General features: G+C 46.6%; 1 protein-coding gene across 4 annotated transcripts in view; it reads right to left on the bottom strand.

Annotated features, from left to right (window-relative positions):
• LOC141056225 (uncharacterized) overlaps positions 1–18,805 on the bottom strand; it is a 97,660-nt gene that overhangs the window by 13,056 nt on the left and 65,799 nt on the right. For all 4 annotated transcript variants that reach the window (XR_012221598.1, XM_073552951.1, XM_073552949.1 and 1 more), the window contains exons 2-8: positions 17,762–17,867; positions 15,488–15,594; positions 14,188–14,342; positions 5,246–5,351; positions 4,561–4,679; positions 4,399–4,482; positions 3,694–3,780 (exon numbers count right to left, since the gene is read on the bottom strand). Coding sequence is in view for 3 of the 4 variants with exons in the window: in XM_073552949.1 (XP_073409050.1) it covers positions 3,694–3,780; positions 4,399–4,482; positions 4,561–4,679; positions 5,246–5,351; positions 14,188–14,342; positions 15,488–15,594; positions 17,762–17,867 (764 nt within the window). In the remaining variant the exon portion in view is untranslated. The remainder of the gene's footprint in view (positions 1–3,693; positions 3,781–4,398; positions 4,483–4,560; positions 4,680–5,245; positions 5,352–14,187; positions 14,343–15,487; positions 15,595–17,761; positions 17,868–18,805) is intronic.

Genomic DNA, 18,805 nt, shown 5'->3' with positions numbered 1-18,805 from the left:
GAAACTTTCTAAATGACTTCATGAGTCAAATGCTCATCGTTTTAAAGGGGAGATAGATGAAGATCGCACTCGTGTAAACATCCTGAATATCTGGAGTGCTAATATCCATTCAATATCTCTGCTTGTTGTCAGTTAAAAAAAAAGCATTGGAGCAGATTTTTTAATCGGAGTCTTACTTCCGGCCCCAGATTGGTATAGCATGCTAAATCACGTCCCTTTAAATACAATAAATTTGATGCGAGGTACAAGCTGTGAGGAAAGTAAGGTCGGGGCGGGTTGTCAGACTCTCAATGCTGCAAACATAGGGATTTTTGTGTACTCACCGTAAAATCCTTTTCTCCGAGCCAATCATTGGGGTACACAGACACTGTCTGTGTCCCCCAATGAGGCGTAACAAATAAGGCTTCCATTCACTGACACAAGGAGATATTTCCAAACACATTGACTGATTGAAACACAAAGTTGCAAAACTTTTTATTCTACACGGATAAAACTTTATTTTTTCAAAAGGAGTAGAAACTTTCCTTATAATATTGCAGGATGAGCAGCAAGACCATGGGAGTCCCGACTTCAGGGACCCCACTAATCTTGAGAATGAAGGGGCGCTTAAGTGTGGGGGACACTGCAGCAGGGGCCTGTTCACATCCCCACAGACCTGTTCTGGGGCGCTGATGTACAAGAAAACTTGGTGGGGGCCATATTTCTTAAAGGGATTTTTCAAGACAGCCGATTCTTAGTGCTCGTTTCCACTTGCCGACCTGCGGCTGTCGGTCAAGTAATAGCCTGTTTACGATGTGTACAGAGCGATCAGTAATAGTTCGTTTACAGCGCTTACACTGTCATTGCTCTCGGCAGCACATACCTTTTACACAGGGCAATGTGCTGCCGAGAATGATTCCAGCTTAAAGATCATTTCAACCCGATGAATGTGCGTTTTACTTGTTTGCAGGTGGACAGCAGCTAATAAACGCTGCCTGATTATCGGAAAAAAAAAACAATTCTTATGAATGATTCTTCCACGATAATCGTGCAGTTTCAATGGGCTCTTAATATAGGTCATCGATATGAGATTGCAATGGGTCTGCCACCCGGCACCCCCACAGATCTCTTATCGGCCTGGATACACAGATCACTCTCCACCATGGCTCTTCTCAGTACTGCAACTCAATTTCCATTGACTTCAATAGGATCTGAGCTGCAGTACCGGGAACTGCCACTACCCAGGGTATAGCGCTGTGCACATCTGGCAACGTGAGCTATAAACAGCTGATCGATGGGAGTGCTGGGACTAGGCCACGAATACTGGGACTAGGCCATGAATATCAAAGTCCTGGACAACCCCTTTAAATCAGCAGTGAAGCCCAATGGGGGGGGTACAGAGATCAGTAATAACCACTGAAGAGAATGCCAGAATTTTAGTGTAAACTGATAAACAAAACAAAGAAGAAATAGATTATTTATCCGGTCAGGGTCTTTGGAAAGCTGGGTGACAGCCCCTATAATGACCTGTCAGTCGAGATCACCATCCAGTGCTTGATCCCTCTGTAAGAGAACATGAACGGAGGAATATAACACCACAAGCCGCTGCACAAGACGAGCCCAGGGATTTATCTTTCTAGGTCATGTCTTTATTTTCGGGGGAAGACACGTTCTTTAAGAAGGAATTTAGAGGTTAGTCATAAAGTATTAATACCGCCAACCACAGAAACAGCAGAAAATAATGTCTGACAATGGAAAGACGACGACGCAAGGACATTTTATTTTTAAAGGGGCTCTCTGCCATAAAGAAGAAGTTGATTATAAAGTGTCCTCCCTGCTGAACCCCCAGCGATCAGCTGTAATCTACAGAGTAACTGGCAGTAACTGTTCATTTATTCCTGCAGTGCCCCCACAGGGGAACTGAGGTATTACACAGTGTCCATAAATATCACTGTGATCTCTGTGTAATACAGCACAGGACGGGACCTCCAGAGCAGCTACAACCTATATGGTCGGGGGGGCGCTTGCCCCATGAATTAAGACGAGAGGTTGTTTTTTTTGCGAGACAAGTTGACGTTTTGAATGACGCCACTCACTTTACCGTATTATGTCCTAAAAACAGGAAGAAAAAAAATCACTTATTTTGCTCGAATGGTGAAAATAAATACAATTCCGCCAAGATATTTCTGAGTTTTGCTTTCATGACGTTTATTTTAAGGCAACATAAAATTTTGCTTATATTTTAGTGGTTAAAGAGGTTTTCCCATCTCCAAGATTCTATCTCATTATGTAGTAGATGTAATTATAATATTAGCAAATACCGCCAATTAGAAATGTAGTGTAGTTCTTCTGATTTGCTATGTCGCTTACAACATGTGCAGGCATTGCAGGGGGGTAAGTATCCATGGTTACGACCACTCATATAGTGACAAACTGTTAGACAGTTCTTAGTGGTCGTAACCATGGATACCTAAGCTACTGCAATGCCTGAACATGGGATGAACAACACAGTGAATCAGAAGAACTATACTACATTTCTAACTGGAGGCATTTGCTAACATTATCATTATTACACCTACTACATTTTGCGACAGGATCTTGGAGATAGGAATACCCCTTTAAGGAAATAGGTTTGTATCACCATTTGCTGAGACCTGTAGCTTCTTTTTTTTCTCTCTGTCAAGGCTTATTTATTGCGTGGCGAGCTGATGTTTTTATTGGCATGATTTTAGGGTACATATATTTTCATCCCTATTTATTACATTCCTTGGGGAAAAGATGCAGCAACCAAATGGCGGCAAGTCTGTTGTTTCAATGTTTGTATCCAAAGGGTTAAATAATTTTATACTTTGATAGCTCAAGATTTCTTTTAGATACAAAATAATTTCAGTTTTTTGTACTATTATTATTTTTGAACTTACATATTTTTAAAAAACTTTTTTTTAATTAATTTTTTATTATATAAATCCCTCTAGGGGAACTGAAGCTGGGATCATTTGTGTGATACTGCACTAAGGAGTGAAATTAACAACCTCCTATGAGGTCACAGGTTGGGTGGGCTTCATCGGAGTACAAAGATGGCGGCAACAGGGGCTTTCAGTAGGGTGATGGGAATCGGAACGGATCGAGCTACTTAAATGGCGCTGTCAGATACTGTGCATGGCGCGGGCTCAGATCCATACAACCACACTCAACATCCACGGTACCAAAAAAACGGGAATATCGGTAAAGGGTTAATGTCAACACTCGAAAAAAAAACGTAAAAATATTTCCTTATATTCTACAGGAGGCAGCAAGGCCGACACAAAGAAAGGGATAATAAAGATAATTGTGTCTTTGTGGTTTCTTGAGTAATTGCAGAGCAGGTAGGAATGAGTAAGAAGCCGTTTCTATATAAAGTGTCTGGAAGTTTCCTTCCTTCTAGTCCGTTCTTTTTAAGAAATGTTATTAAAGATAAACTTCAAAATATTAAAAAAAAAATAAAACAAAGTCCTTAGATCGCTTTATTTGAGAAAATGGTGGAGGATACGTGATTTTTTTTTTGTTTAAAAGATCTTTCTGCAACTGCTGCACCCAACTTTTCTGGACCCCTGAATGTAAATCTACAGATATCGAGTCATTCATCTCCCCATCCTTTGTTGTGGCTGAAAAGAACGGCCATTGTGAAGTTTGATTTAAAGGGGCCGTGACGGACCAGTGACCGGCGAGACTCACCAGAGCCAGAAATCAGCAGCTTTGTATGCGGTATATGAGTGATGGCGGACACTGCAGAGAAGGTGTATATACTGAGGAGAGGCTGACCTGGAAGAAAGCGGACAACAATCACTGGTGAATCACCCAAAGCATACAGACATCGGCCTGCGTTATCTTAGGTGCGTGAGAATCTCTGGACACTTATCCCATATGCACTGGGTCCTATTGAGTTAAAGAATTTGTCCAGAATTAGAAAAAAAAAAAGGGTCTGCTTTCTTCCAGAAATAGCGCCACTCCTGACCATAGGTTGTGCCTGGTATTGCAACTTAGCCCGGTGCCTCTGAATGCTGCAATCCCAGACACAGCCATAGACAAGAATGGAGCCGTTTCTGGAAAAAAAAGCACTTATTCTGAATCCTAGAAATCCCCTCTATAGAGCGAACAGGGAGGGTATATGTATGTATGCGTGTATATATATATATATATATATATATATATATATATATTAAACCAAGCCTCATGCGGTCCAAAAAAAAATGACTCTTGGAGGTAAAAGTGAATATTCCAACATGAAAAGATCACGCTGGAAAGCCGCCATGCTGAAGTTGCTGATTTATTTCAGCCGCACCGCTAACCATCGGGTTTCAGATGTTGTCTCACATTGTTCTTTTGAAAACACATGGACGCTCGGCCCGTACAGTGTGAAGTCTGGATCGCCGCCTTTACCTGTGCCCAGACGCCATACTTTGATGCTGCTGTCGGACGATCCGCTGCAGACGAAATGTTCTCCAGGAGGCAGAAGATCTGAGTCTAAAAGTAAAAAATAAAAATATTCCTCGCTCTTTCGGTCCAGACGCCTACCCCATCAGCTTGTGTAGGGTCACTTACGTAGTTTGGTGTCATCCAGGTAGACCATGACCAAGCAGGTGATCGCTCCAGTGTGGCCACACAGCGTCCTGACCTCTGACCGGGACTGAATATCCCATACACGTACTGAGGTGTCCCAGCTGTCCCAAGATGTAGGGTATGAAGGGAAGGAAAAAAGTAAAGAAAAATGGAGGCAAAGGGCAGGAGATAAGTGGAGGGGGGGGGGGGGGGACGGCTTCCTATCACTGATGTGTGGGTACAGGTCCTTGGTATATTTTTATGTCTCATTTCTCAGCAGGCAAAAGCCAGTGACAAGTGTTTAATACTGGGAAGCGTACAGGGAGCCCATCCCCTGATCCCAAAACACCCATCCTTAACCTCATCCCAACACATGATGTACATATAGGTCACTCGTCAGGTGTGGTGGTTATGGTGCGGGCTCAAGAGCTGAGCCCGCACCATGCAGAGCATTGTGGTTCACCACAGGTTGGGCTTCATAGGAGATCGTAATTTTTATTAAATACTGCAACATGCAACATTAAAGTCCACTTGGAAACTAAGAAAAAGAAATGAAAAGTAACTAAAATAAAAATTAAAAAAAAAACCCAGAGACTTTTAAAGAAAGGTGTGCAGTGGGGACGCTCCAAATCATTTCCTCTGGTGGTTTCTGCATTGTGTGCTGAGGCTGACGATCTGCGTGTCTCACCTCCCGGATATCACGTATGTGTCATGTATGAGAACGCTCATCACTAGATCACTGTGTCCTTCCAAGCTGTGAACCGAGAATTCTGAGTTTTGCAGTGGATACGGATCTGGCAGAAGGAAGAAACGATAAATTCGTGAAAAATTTGGGTAAACAACGAGAATGTGTCGGACGGGATGAAATGAAAGCAGAAAAGGAGCCATGAATGAAGAGAAGGGGGGAAGGAGACGAATAAAGGGGAGCAAAAAAAGTAAACATAAAGGGAAGACGTCCATTATTATCATATACGCGGCTCCCGTTATACTCAGGGCAGCACAAGGTGAGAATTGCAATTTACAGCTTTCTATTGAAAAATATTTACTTTGAAATTTCTTTTAATTGGTTCTGTCACCAGATTACATCCTACAAACTGCACATATTACCAAACAGATCTCCTAGACCTGATAAAACTGGTGTACTTACTATGAAAATCCATTGCTTCCTGCTGATTCTCTAGGATCTCTCTGTTGCATCTGACGCTGTGGATCACCAGTTCCTGCTCACTATGCTCCGCTCTATCGGCCTCAAGGACCCGGCTCTCTCCTGGTTCTCCTCCTCCCTCTCTGACTGCTCCGTCCCTCTATCTTTGGCTGGCTCCCCTTGCCCTTACTGTAGGGGGTCCCCAGGGTTCAGTCCTAGGCCCCCTCCTCTTCTCTCTATTCTCCACCCCTATAGGACAAATCATCAGCAGATTTGGTTTCCAGCATCATCTCGATGGTATCTGTCCTCTAACATCATGTCTCTATGTGAAATTAAGGCTCTCCAAAACTGAACTTCTCGCATTTCCTCCTTCTACTCACATACATGCACACGTTGCTTATTTGTGACTTACAGATTTGGTCAGGTGTCAATTCTTTCCACGTTTTTGCAGCATTTTTTCACCCATTAAACACTATAAAATCACGAGTCTAAAAATGATTGCGCATTTACTGCTTTTTTGTAGTGTAAACATATTATGGTTATGTGTGGTTGTTATTTAATTTTGCTCCTTGGTCGGCTCATTTCTTTGCACTGACTTAGTTTTGCCTTTGTGAGATTCTCACACTGTCGCACCTTGGAGCGTTATGTGCATGCACCCTGTTTACTTTCCTTTGTCTGTATGAATACAGGATAGATCTATTTACTCTATGCATTACACTACCATCCATTATTTAAATGTATGTATTTACATATGTTCTATGTGTGTATATCTTTCCATCTCATATTTACAACCAATGTGGTGTTTTGATTCAGAGGACCTCAGGTATACAGCTGAAACCAGAAGTTTCCATCCGCTATATACACTCACTGGCCACTTTATTAGGTACACCTGTCCAACTGTGTGTTAAGACTTAATTTCTAATCAGCCAATCACATGGCGGCAACTCAGTGCATTTAGGCATGTAGACATGGTCAAGACAATCTCCTGCAGTTCATACCGAGCATCAGTATGGGGAAGAAAGGTGATTTGAGTGCCTTTGAACGTGGCATGATTGTTGGTGCCAGAAGGGCTGGTCTGAGAATTTCAGAAACTGCTGATCTACTGGGATTTTCACGCACAACCATCTCTAGGGTTTACAGAGAATGGTCCGAAAAAGAAAAAAAATCCAGTGAGCGGCAGTTCTGTGGCCGGAAATGCCATGTTGATGCCAGAGGTCAGAGGAGAATGGGCAGACTGGTTCGAGCTGATAGAAAGGCAACAGTGACTCAAATTGCCACCCGTTACAACCAAGGTAGGCAGAAGAGCATCTCTGAACGCACAGTGCGTCGAACTTTGAGGCAGATGGGCTACAGCAGCAGAAGACCACACTGGGTACCACTCCTCTCAGCTAAGAACAGGAAACTGAGGCTACAATTTGCACAAGCTCATCGAAATTGGACAGTAGAAGATTGGAAAAACGTTGCCTGGTCTGATGAGTCTCGATTTCTGCTGCGACATTCGGATGGTAGGGTCAGAATTTGGCGTAAACAACATGAAAGCATGGATCCATCCTGCCTTGTATCAACGGTTCAGGCTGGTGGTGGTGGTGTCATGGTGTGGGGAATTTTTTCTGGGCACTCTTTGGGCCCCTTGGTACCAATTGAGCATCGTTGCAACGCCACAGCCTACCTGAGTATTGTTGCTGACCATGTCCATCCCTTTATGACCACAATGTACCCAACATCTGATGGCTACTTTCAGCAGGATAATGCGCCATGTCATAAAGCTCGAATCATCTCAGATTGGTTTCTTGAACATGACAATGAGTTTACTGTACTCAAATGGCCTCCTCGGTCACCAGATCTCAATCCAATAGAGCATCTTTGGGATGTGGTGGAACGGGAGATTCGCATCAGGGATGTGCAGCCGACAAATCTGCGCCAACTGTGTGATGCCATCATGTCAATATGGTCCAAAATCTCTGAGGAATGCTTCCAGCACCTTGTTGAATCTCTGCCACGAAGAATTGAGGCAGTTCTGAAGGCAAAAGGGGGTCCAACCCCTTACTAGCATGGTGTACCTAATAAAGTGGCCAGTGAGTGTATAAAGACACATCTGCAGGTTTTTCTCAATATCCGACATGAAATCAGAATAAATCTGTTTTAGGTCGATTATTATTTATTTATATAGCATCATTAATTCCATGGTGCTGTACATGAGAAGGGGTTACATACAAAGTTATAGATATCGTTAAAGGGAATCTGTCGCCCATTTTTAGTGATGTCATGTAAAGATATCACCCAATTGTGCGTCCCATAAGGATTCTATTAGGATTTTTTATTCCCCCTGACCTCGCACCTTTGAGGCATAAATACCTTTATTATCTTGTTGGGGATGTATGCAAATTGCCGCGGTCCGGTCTGATGGGCGTGGCTTAGTCGCCTTCTCCCCCCCTCCTCCTCGGCTTGCTGAACGTAATCTTTCATGTGTGAATATCACAGATAACGTTGGTTTCCGCGCTTGCGCATTGTAAAGACCTCCGGCGCCTGCGCAGTATGCTTTGCCTAACTGTGGGTGAAGCATATAATCGCTACTGCGCATGCGCCGGTATTTTCCAGCGCGGTCTATGCCCCGGAAGTCTTCACATGCAGGACACACTTCCGGGGCATAGACCGCACTGGAAGATACCGGCGCATGCGCAGTAGCGATTACGTGCTTCGCCCACAGTTGGGCAAAGCATACTGCGCAGGCGCCGGAGGTCTTTACAATGCGCAAGCGCGGAAACCAACATTATCTGTGATATTCACAGATGAAGATTACGTTCAGCAAGCCAATGGGGGGGGGCGAATAAGCCACGCCCATCAGACCGGACCGCGGTGATTTGCATACATCCCCAACAAGATAAAAATGGTATTTATGCCTCAAAGGTGCGGGGTCAGGGGGAATAAAAAATCCTAATAGAATCCTTATGGGACGCACAATTGGGTGATATCTTTACATGACATCACTAAAAATGGGCGACAGATTCTCTTTAACAGTAAACAAGTTTAAAATGACAGATTGGTACAGAGGGGAGAGGACCCTGTACTTGCGGACTTACATTCTACGGGATAGTGGGGAAGAGACAAAAGGTCGGGGGTTCAGCAGCTCTTGTGGTGGTGAAGCGGCAGAATGGTTATTGCAGGCTGTAAGCTTTCCTGAAGAGATGGGTTTTCAGGATCCATTTGAAGGATTCGAGGGTGGTGGATAATCGGACATGTTGAGGCATGGCATTCCAGAGGATAGGGGATATTCGGGAGAAATCTTGGAGGCGGTTGTGTGGGGAACGAATAAGAGTGGAGGAGAGTAGGCGATCTTGGGAGGATCGAAGATTACATGAGGGAAGATATCGGGAGATTAGTTCAGAGATATAGGGAGGGGATAGGTTGTGGATGGCTTTGTAGGTCAGTGTTAGTAGTTTGAACTGGATTCGTTGGGGAATTGGGAGCCAATGGAGGGATTTGCAGAGGGGAGAGGCAGGGGAGTAGCGAGGAGAGAGGTGGATTAGTCGGGCAGCAGAGTTGAGGACAGACTGGAGTGGTGCAAGAGAGTTAGCAGGGAGGCCACAGAGGAGAGTGCTGCAGTAGTCAAGGCGGGAGATGATGAGGGCATGTACAAGAGTTTTAGTAGCTTGAGGACTGAGGAAGGGACGGATTCTGGAAATATTTTTGAGTTGGAGGCGACAGGAGGTGGCAAGAGTTTGGACATGTGGTTTGAAGGACACGGCAGAGTCGAGGCCCCTTTACATTTAGCGATGCACCAGCAATCCAACCCGGTCAGGATCGCTGGTGCATCGCTAAATGATCGCTAGTGAGCTGTCACACAGGCAGACCTCACAGCGATGCAGCAGCGACGCAGCGCACGATACTCACCTTTCACACACAGCGATCCTGACGTCCTCCCGCCCGCGTCCACGCGTCGCTCGTCGGTGCCAGCAGGAAGCCCAGCAGGAAGCGCCCGACGAGAAAAGGAGCCGGACATTCTCGCGCGATCAGCGATGGACAGCGGGGGAGCCGGTCGGAGGTAAGTATCACACATAGCGATATCGCTAGCGATATCGCTATAACGTCACAAAATCGGTGACGTTATAGCGATATCGCTATGTGTAAAACCCCCTTTACTCCGAGGCAGCAGATATCAGGTGCAAGAGAGAGCGTGATGCCATTTACCATAATAGATAGATCTGCTAGGGAAGATATGTGAGATGGAGGAAAGATAATGAGTTCAGTTTTGTCTACATTGAGTTTTAGAAAGCGAGAGGTGAAAAAGGAGGATATGGCTGATAGACACTCCGGGATTCTGGACAGCAGAGAGGTGACATCTGGGCCAGAGAGGTAGATCTGGGTGTCGTCCGCGTACAGGTGGTACTGGAAGCCATGAGGCTTTATGAGTTGTCATAGGCCAAGAGTATAGATGGAAAAAAGTAGGGGCCCCAGGACAGAGCCTTGGGGGACTCCAACAGAGAGGGGGCGGGATGAGGAGGTAGTGTGGGAGTCGGAAACGCTGAATGTGCGGTTAGAAAGGTATGAGGAAATCCAGGACAGGGCAAGGTCTTTGATGCCAAGGGAAGAAAGAATCTGTAGCAGTAGGCAGTGGTTGACTGTGTGGAAGGCAGAGGACAGGTCAAGAAGGAGGAGGATTGAGAACTGTCTGTTAGCTTTGGCTGTGAGTAAGTCATTAGTAATTTTGGTCAGGGCAGTTTCAGTGGAGTGGTGGGGGCAGAAGCCAGATTGTTGGATGTCAAGGAGGGAGTTAGATGAGAGGTGGGAGGAAAGTTGAGAATGGACATGCTGTTCAAGGAGTTTGGAAGCAAACGGGAGCAGTGACATGGGGCATAGAAGTTGGGTCAAGGTTTGTTTTTTTGAGGATGGGTGTGATGGTGGCATGTTTGAAGGCAGAGAGGAAGGTACCAGAAGTTAGGGATAGGTTGAAGAGATGGGTTAGGGCTGGGATGAGCGTGTTAGTGAGGCTGGGGAGCAGGTGGGAAGAGATGGGGTCAAGTGCACAGGTGGTGAGGTGTGATTTGGAAAGGAGATGAGTAAGCTCTCCTTCAGTGATGTTGGAGAGGGAGGTTATTAGGGAAGGGCAGAGGTCAGGTATGTGGAGCGGTTGGGGTGGTGGAACTGTAAAGGTTTGCTTTGTTTGGTCAATCTTGTTTTTGAAGTAGGTGGCAAAGTCCTCAGCAGAGATGGGGGGAGTTGGAGGTGGCAGTGGTGGGCTGAGGAGAGAGTTGAATGTGCTGAACAGTTGTTTTGGGTTGTGGGATAATGAAGAGACAAGGTTTGTGAAATAGGTCTGTGTAGCAGAGGTGAGGGCTGATTTGAAGGCAAGTGTAGCTTGTCTGAAAGCAGTGAAGTCGTCTGGCAGGCATGTTTTCTTCCAACGCCGCTCCGCGACCCTGGATGCGTGTCGAAGTTTTTTGGTGAGGATGTTGTGCCAGGGTTGCCTATTGGTTTGTCGCACTTTGCCATGCGTGAGAGGGGCCACTGAGTCTATGGCTGATGTGAGGGTGGCGTTGTAGAAAGCGGTAGCGGTGTCCGTGTTGTGGAGTGAAGATATGGAGGACAGAGGTAGAAGAGAATCTGAGAGTCTGTGAGTGTCTAGGTGTGTGAGGTTTCTGCGAGGATGTGCTAGTGGCTGTACAAGGGGGCAGGTGAGAAGGACAAGGATGAGAAGGTGAGTAGATGGTGGTTAGATAGGGGGAAGGGAGAGGTTGTGAAATTGGGCAGGTCAATCAGGATTACCATAATTATTAATATTTGCCAAATGCCAGAATAATGAGAGAGAGAATGTTTTAAGAAATTTTTACATCCAAATACTCAATATGTGTACATACCCTTACTGTAGTTCTTATTCATTCTCGTTTGGACTACTGCAACTCTCTACTAATCAGTTTCCCGCTAACCAAACTTTCTCCTCTCCAATCCTTCCTAAATGCAGCAGCCAGAGTTGTACTTCAGTCCAGCTGCTACACCGATGCCTCCACCCTGTACCAGTCATTACACTGGTTACCAATCCACTACATGGTACAATACAAACTTATCTTTCACCCACGAAGCCCTCCAAAGTTCTGCACCACCCTACATCAACTCCCTCATCTCTGTCTATCATCCTACCTGTGCAACTGATCTAAGACTAACTTCCTCCGCAATCCGAACCCCCACTTCCGTCTCCACGACTTCTCTCATGCTGCACCAGTTTTCTGGAATGTACTACCCCGAACGATCTGACGTATACAAACCCCTACATTTTTAAGTGTCCTTTAAAAACAAATCTCTTTAGCTTAGCCTATAACCTTAACTCACTAATCTATCTCCTCTGTTCCCACTTTCTAAATAATCCTCAGGATCTGGTTCCTCCTATTTATCTGTCTCCACATCCCTCATGCACCCAATAGCACTGATAACTGCACTTAGACAGATCCTGGCTGCTGACTGGATCATGCGGTTTATATGAAAATCCCTATTTACTATAATGATGGCCGGGCCATATATGACGAGCACATTATACCTATTGTGTCACCTATTTCCTTATAGATTGTAGCATGGAGCAGGACTCTCACTTCTCCTGTAACTGGTGAACTATGCTACTTTGCATTCTCTTCATAGTTTATACATGTCCCCGCTTAATTATAAAGTACTGCGAAATATGATGGCGCCATAGAAATAAAATAATTATTATAACTCAATCTCCATGCACCTAGACTTACTGATAGCTCCTCAGTGTCCCACCTCCCTGCTGTTGAATCTCCATGCACCCAGCTTGACTGATAGCTCCTCAGTGTCCCTCCTCCCTGCTGATTAATCTCTGTGCACCTAGACTTACTAACAGCTCCTCAGTGTTCCTCCTCCCTGCTGATGAATCTCCGTGCACCGAGCCTGACAGCTCCTCAGTGTCCCTCGTCCCTGCTGTTGAGTCTCCGTGCACCTAGCTTGACTGACAGCTCCTCAGTGTCCCTCCTCCCTGCTGTTTAATCTCCATACACCTAGCTTGACTAACAGCTCCTCAGTGTCCCTCCTCCCTGCTGATGAATCTCTGTGCACCTAGACTTACTAACAGCTCCTCAGTGTTCCTCCTCCCTGCTGATGAATCCCCGTGCACCGAGCCTGACTGACAGCTCCTCAGTGTCCCTCCTCCCTGCTGTTGAGTCTCCGTGCACCTAGCTTGGCTGACAGCTCCTCAGTGTTCCTCCTCCCTGCTGTTGAATCTCCGTGCACCGAGCTTGATTGACAGCTCCTCAGTGTCCCTCCTCCCTGCTGTTGAATCTCCATGCACCCAGCTTGACTCATAGCTCCTCAGTGTTCCTCCTCCCTGCTGATGAATCTCTGTGCACCCAGCCTGAAAGCTACTCATGGTCCCTCCTTCCTGATAATGAATCTCCATGCACGCAGCTTGACTGATAGCTCCTCTGTCCCTCCTCCCTGCTGATGAATCTCCATGCACCTAGCCTGACTGACAGCTCCTCCGTGTTCCTCCTCCCTGCTGTTGAATCTCCGCGCACCTAGCTTGACTGACAGCTCCTCAGTGTCCCTCCTCCCTGCTGATGAATCTCTGTGCACCTAGACTTACTAACAGCTCCTCAGTGCTCCTCCTCCCTGCTGTTGAATCTCTGTGCACCAAGCCTGACTGACAGCTCCTCAGTGTTCCTCCTCCCTGCTGATGAATCTATGTGCACCCAACTTGACGGGCTACTCTTTGTCCCTCCTTCCTGATGATGAATCTCCATGCACCCAGCTTGACTGACAGATCCTCAGTGTTCCTCTTCCCTGCTTATGAATCTCCGTGCACCTAGCATGACTGACAGCGCCTGAAGGTGCCTCCTCTCTGCTGCTGCTGAGATCTCACACTGCTCAGTACAAACTGCAGCTGTCAGTAAAAGGCTGGGCTGGATGGAAGGAGACTGAATACACCTGGACTCATGAGTTCGCTCACTTTTTTGCTGGTCTCATAAAATTCTTAAATGAGGTTTATATAGCCATAGTGAAATGTATTTTCACAGTAAATACATCATCCCCAACAGGTCTGACAGTTCCTATTTAGTGTATGCGGTTTATACTGTACAATCTAGTGATCCATTTTAATCAGATACTTTGTGAAATAATTTGGATTACAGCATGATCAAAAAAGTATATTATTTTCACTTTTTAGGACACAGACACTCAACAAAGACAGAAGGCAAATATCTAAGTTGCCTAGAAGGGCTATGGACAAGCAACGAACACTGTGCCCCCTTCCTGTTTACCAGGCACAGTACTGTACATGTAGCAGTGGCTGCAACCAGGTCCTACTCCCATGAATAAGACTGGGCAGCAGTGCCAGACACAGTGCTACCCAATGTACAGGGCTGTAATGGCGGCCATATTAGCACCCAGCTTTCCCAGGTACAGATACAACTGAGAAAGCTGAATACAGTTTTTAACAACTTGGCAGAAGACGTACAACTCCTTTAACTGAATATTTAACAAACCTGTAGGTCTCGAGGGGGCCGGCGTCTCATCTGTAGGTGCTGTCTGTACTTGTGAGACCGTTTTGTGCTTTTTCCGCTGAAAAGCTGCGGCTGGTTCAGGGGTCGGCAGAATATCAGGGTCAGGATCCAAGGAGAATGAAGTGTCTCTGCAAGAGCTGAAGAAAACAAGAGCTGTGCATGTATGTATCATCCATGAACTAGAACCACAACCAAAAAGAATGGGATTCCCACGGGATCTTTTCTTGTCCCTTCTGGAGTTAATGGCGCCCACAAACCGCCTGATGTGATTACAGTGACAGTCGTAGTGATGGACGTCACTGCGACTTCACGCTGCAGCTTCTCCACAGCGGTAATATGGAGGAAGCAGCTGTCTGGCACGAGCCCCTATCTGCGCTAATGAAGGGAATCAACGCCGGATTCCATATAAAGCGGGAGGCACAGGCTGGTAACAATTCCCAGTCCACATGCAAAATTATTATGGCCTGCCGACAGCACGCACCAGAGTCACCGATACCGGAAATATCCCCCCGTTATCATTACATGGCTGCTGGATCCCGTAATCAGGGCTGACTCACTTCTTAATTTATCTTTATAGGGCTCAGAGAACGAATAATCTGATACAGAGCTCCAAACCTTCTACGTCCCCACATACAACCATGGCGCCAAAGGGATATGCCATAGATGTGGGTCCTAGATCGGAGATGGGGGGGGGGTCCTGCCTGGGGAGATGGCCACTGGCAGATAATGAATGGGGAGTGTTTAAATGGGTTATGGAAACAGGTGGGCAGCTAAAAGACATTTATGGGATATGTCCCAATTGTCTACGATGGGAAAACGTCTGAAATTAAAGGAATGGACAGGAGGTAACTTACTGATCACTGGGGTCTAACCAATGGGACCCTCAGCGATCCCAAAAACGGTATCTGGATCTGCAGAGCCGTCTGAACGACGCGGAGGTGCACATGCTCACTCCATGCTCTGTATGACTATCGGAGATAGCGGAGCGATGTACTCAGTGTTTTCATGCAGAACTGTTCCATTCATACGTGGCTCTGCAGAGAATCATCCTCAGTTCCAAAGTCCCCATTTTGGGGATCACTGAGGGTCTGACCAAAATGTTTACCCCTTTAATAAAAATGTGACAGCCAGCAGACACCACTAGAGGGCGCTTACTGCAGACATATGTCTCCTTATGGGATAGTTGGAGACTGACACTGGACTTAAAGTTGCCCGGATCCTCAGACCCTCGCTGACTAATGTGACCCTCATTCTGGATGACGAGACCTTACCCCCGACGTACCTGCACTCTTCACTCGTCTCCACGTCTTCCTCCTTGGGCTTCTCCTCCTCAATGATCTGAGATAACAATTCCTCTAAAAGTCTCCGCAGCTCGTGTTTTCGGGCAACCTAAATACAGGAAGGGGCCATTGCTAATACCTAATAACTGGTGTCGATTTTGGTTTGTGACACACGGGATGCCAAAAAACGCACCAAATTTATTAAGAGGAAGGCTCCTGTTAAAGGGGTTGTCCAGGATGGAGATAGTGAGGACGTAGGTCATCAACATCTGATTAGTCGGGGTCCAAATCTTGGCACCAACCGAACTTCTGAAAAGCTGGTGCCGTGGCCCTTAGAAGTACAAAGGGTACAGAGCCAGGACAGCACAGCACCACACACCGTGTAGTGGCTTTTCTCGGTACTGCAGCTCAGCGCCTATTGAAGTGAATGTGACCTGAGTGGCAGAACAAAGAACGGCCGCTACACGGTGCACAAAGCTGTGCTGTTCCGGATTGTGCAGCACCAGCGGATCGTTGGGTAAAAAATAATATCTAAGTCTCATTCAACCCCTTTTAATAAGATTAGTCATGGGAAATGACTGGAGATGAGCAAAACTCGCAAAATTCGTCTTGGGTAGATTCACTCAATTGGGTAATTCGGTGCAAATGAAAAGTGCCCCCAAAAGACGTTTATTATGTGTAAGGTAGCGCTCACAGAGTGCGTTGGGGAACACTCACTTGGCTGCGATATTGATGCACACAGGAACACTTTCCAACTTAAACAGTCTATGTGGTTTATTATACAGCAGAAACGATAAACGGCAACAGTCTTACATCAGACAGGTCAGTGTTCATATTAGGGCTCCGCTCCCTCAGCCCTGTGGCCACACAGGCTGTGCCATGTCCAGTAAACAGGCTCTATAGCCTCAACACAGTTATTTCCCCCTGTCCGGGGTTACCTCTTAGGAGCTCCTGCTCCAGATGCCGGCTCCATAGTCTGAACCCAGTCTCTTTCTGACCTCGGTCAGTATCACTCACGTTTGTCAGGGAAGCTGCCGAACTGGGATCACCATCCCAGACAACACCTTGCTCACTAGGCCGCCTAACAGTTTCAGATCCTCAGCCGGGCAGTAGCTTCCCAATGCAGAGCCGTCACTGACTCTGGAAACACGGCCTCTCTGTGTGCTGTTCAGGACTTCTGTCCCCACTTGGAACCGTCCAACACACAGGCCACCAGGTCCAAAGCCTCCATGTGCTCTTCAGGGAGGTAGCACACCTTCCAACACATAGGCCTTCCAGGACCTTCCACATGAACAAATCAGGTCCATACACTCTCCCCATGTGACCAGACCTCAGGCACATTATATGGTCCATAACCACACCCACCAGTGAGGTATGGATCACATGGTTATGACCTCACTAAAGGTCCTATTTCACACGGCCACACACACAGGCTTTATCCTGGGCGTTCAGACACACACCCCTGGGTGGGTTTGTAGGTGACTGGTCCCACCCATCTCACCAAGTCACCTGGAAGCTTTCCCAATACACAGGAACAAACCCTCAGCAGTATTATCTGCTGATCAACACACGCTCAAGCTTCCACCACAAGGCACATATCGGCCATTCACAACCCTGCCGCTCATCATTTTCCCATCACAATAAAGGAAACGCCTGCATGCATGTCCTGGGAAGGCCATACAGCGCCCCCCTAGCTGTCACAGGGGTCACTGCATCACACATGCTATGGGGTCTCTCCAGACCCCAAAAGTAGAATAAATGGAGTAAGGGGTTAGCGGCTACTTGTTCTGCTGCCACAGCCTGCAGGCTCTTCTGCACTGACTAAACCTCAAGTGGTCAACAATAATGTCAGCCGCGCCCTATGTGACTATGTATGGCCCAGGAACTGCTGGAAGATCAAAAAACTGGAGTAATCGAGCAGAGGATGAGGAAGAGAATGGAGCAGAGGGTGGGGCACAGGATGGGGAAGTGAATGAGTCAGAGGATGGGGCAGAGGATGGGGCACAGGATGGGGCATAGGATGAGGCACAGGATGGGGCAGAGGATGAGGAAGAGAATGGGGCACAGGATGGGGCACAGGATGGGGCAGAGGATGAGTCAGAGGATGAGGCACAGGATGGGGCAGAGGATGAGGAAGAGAATGGAGCAGAGGATGGAGCAGAGGTTGGAGCAGAGGATGAGTCAGAGGATGGGGCAGAAAATAAAGCAGAGGATGGGGCAGAGAGCTGTGGAAGTGGGTGGCAGGTGAAGGGCAGGTCTAGGAGAGAAGACGTCACCTTTGTGCTCTCGCTGGGGGTCAGCTCCCGGGGAAGATGCTCTAAGGTCTCGATCTGTCTAAGCTTCTTACGTAGTTTTCGGAGCTCAAGAGCGGCCATCGCGATCCTAGGAGAAGATTGCGAGGAATAAAAATTGTAGTAGACAATGGAGAATGACTGGGACAGTACACAGATGACTGGAGGAAATTACACAGGGCTGCACACATGAATGACTATGGCAGGGGTTTTGTCCCCTATGCTTTACACCGCAGTGCTTCATTTTAACACCAGTTAATGTGTATGAACACAGGTCCAGCAATAAATCATTTTATGTACAAATAGCTTTACTAGGGCCACGTTGACACTGGACGATTCAATGCAGCTTTAACTGCTATTTTTGATGGGGGGGTTTAAACAAACAACTAAAAAAAGATGCAAAGTATCCCTTTAACGACGTTGCCTACTTTTAGTGTTTAGGTAGCAGAGTCTGAGAAAATCACTGTGAAAACAAAATATTTATGTAAATGAGGCTGCAGGTGCACTGGGGGCGGGACGACTCCTGGCAACGGTATCGATTCTCCACATTGTTCCCCTCCCACACTGACCCAACTGCTGATATCAGCGATATAGTGGCACTGATGTCATACAAGCCCACTGGGGTGGAGCCAGCCCGGGAGTGATGGAGGATCGGCCCGCCCTCGGGGAACTGGCAACCTCATTTATAGAATTGATTCTCTCAGTGATTATGCATTTATGACCAAGAAGGTTTGAGTGGACTCGCCTCTTACTACCGGCAATACGAGGAGACTGGTAATGGTGAGGAGCCCGACGGGGATGAAGCTCGGATCACACCTGTATTGGGATATGTGAATAGGAAGTCTCTAAAGGGAACCTGTCAGTAGGATCAACCCTCCTCAGCCGTCTGTATGGGCATGTAGGTCATAGAAAGCTGAATAAAACGATATCTTGATAACTGTGATCAGATGATTTATTCCAAAGAAATCCTCGTTTTTCTTAATATGTAAATGATCTGTTAAGATCTATGGGCCGGACATAGATCTTGCT

The sequence above is a fragment of the Dendrobates tinctorius genome, unplaced genomic scaffold, assembly GCF_039654945.1.
Source record: "Dendrobates tinctorius isolate UK_male_01 unplaced genomic scaffold, ASM3965494v1 ptg000196l, whole genome shotgun sequence".
NCBI classification, from domain to species: Eukaryota; Metazoa; Chordata; class Amphibia; order Anura; family Dendrobatidae; genus Dendrobates; species Dendrobates tinctorius.
This window is presented reverse-complemented; position numbering and strand designations above follow the sequence as displayed.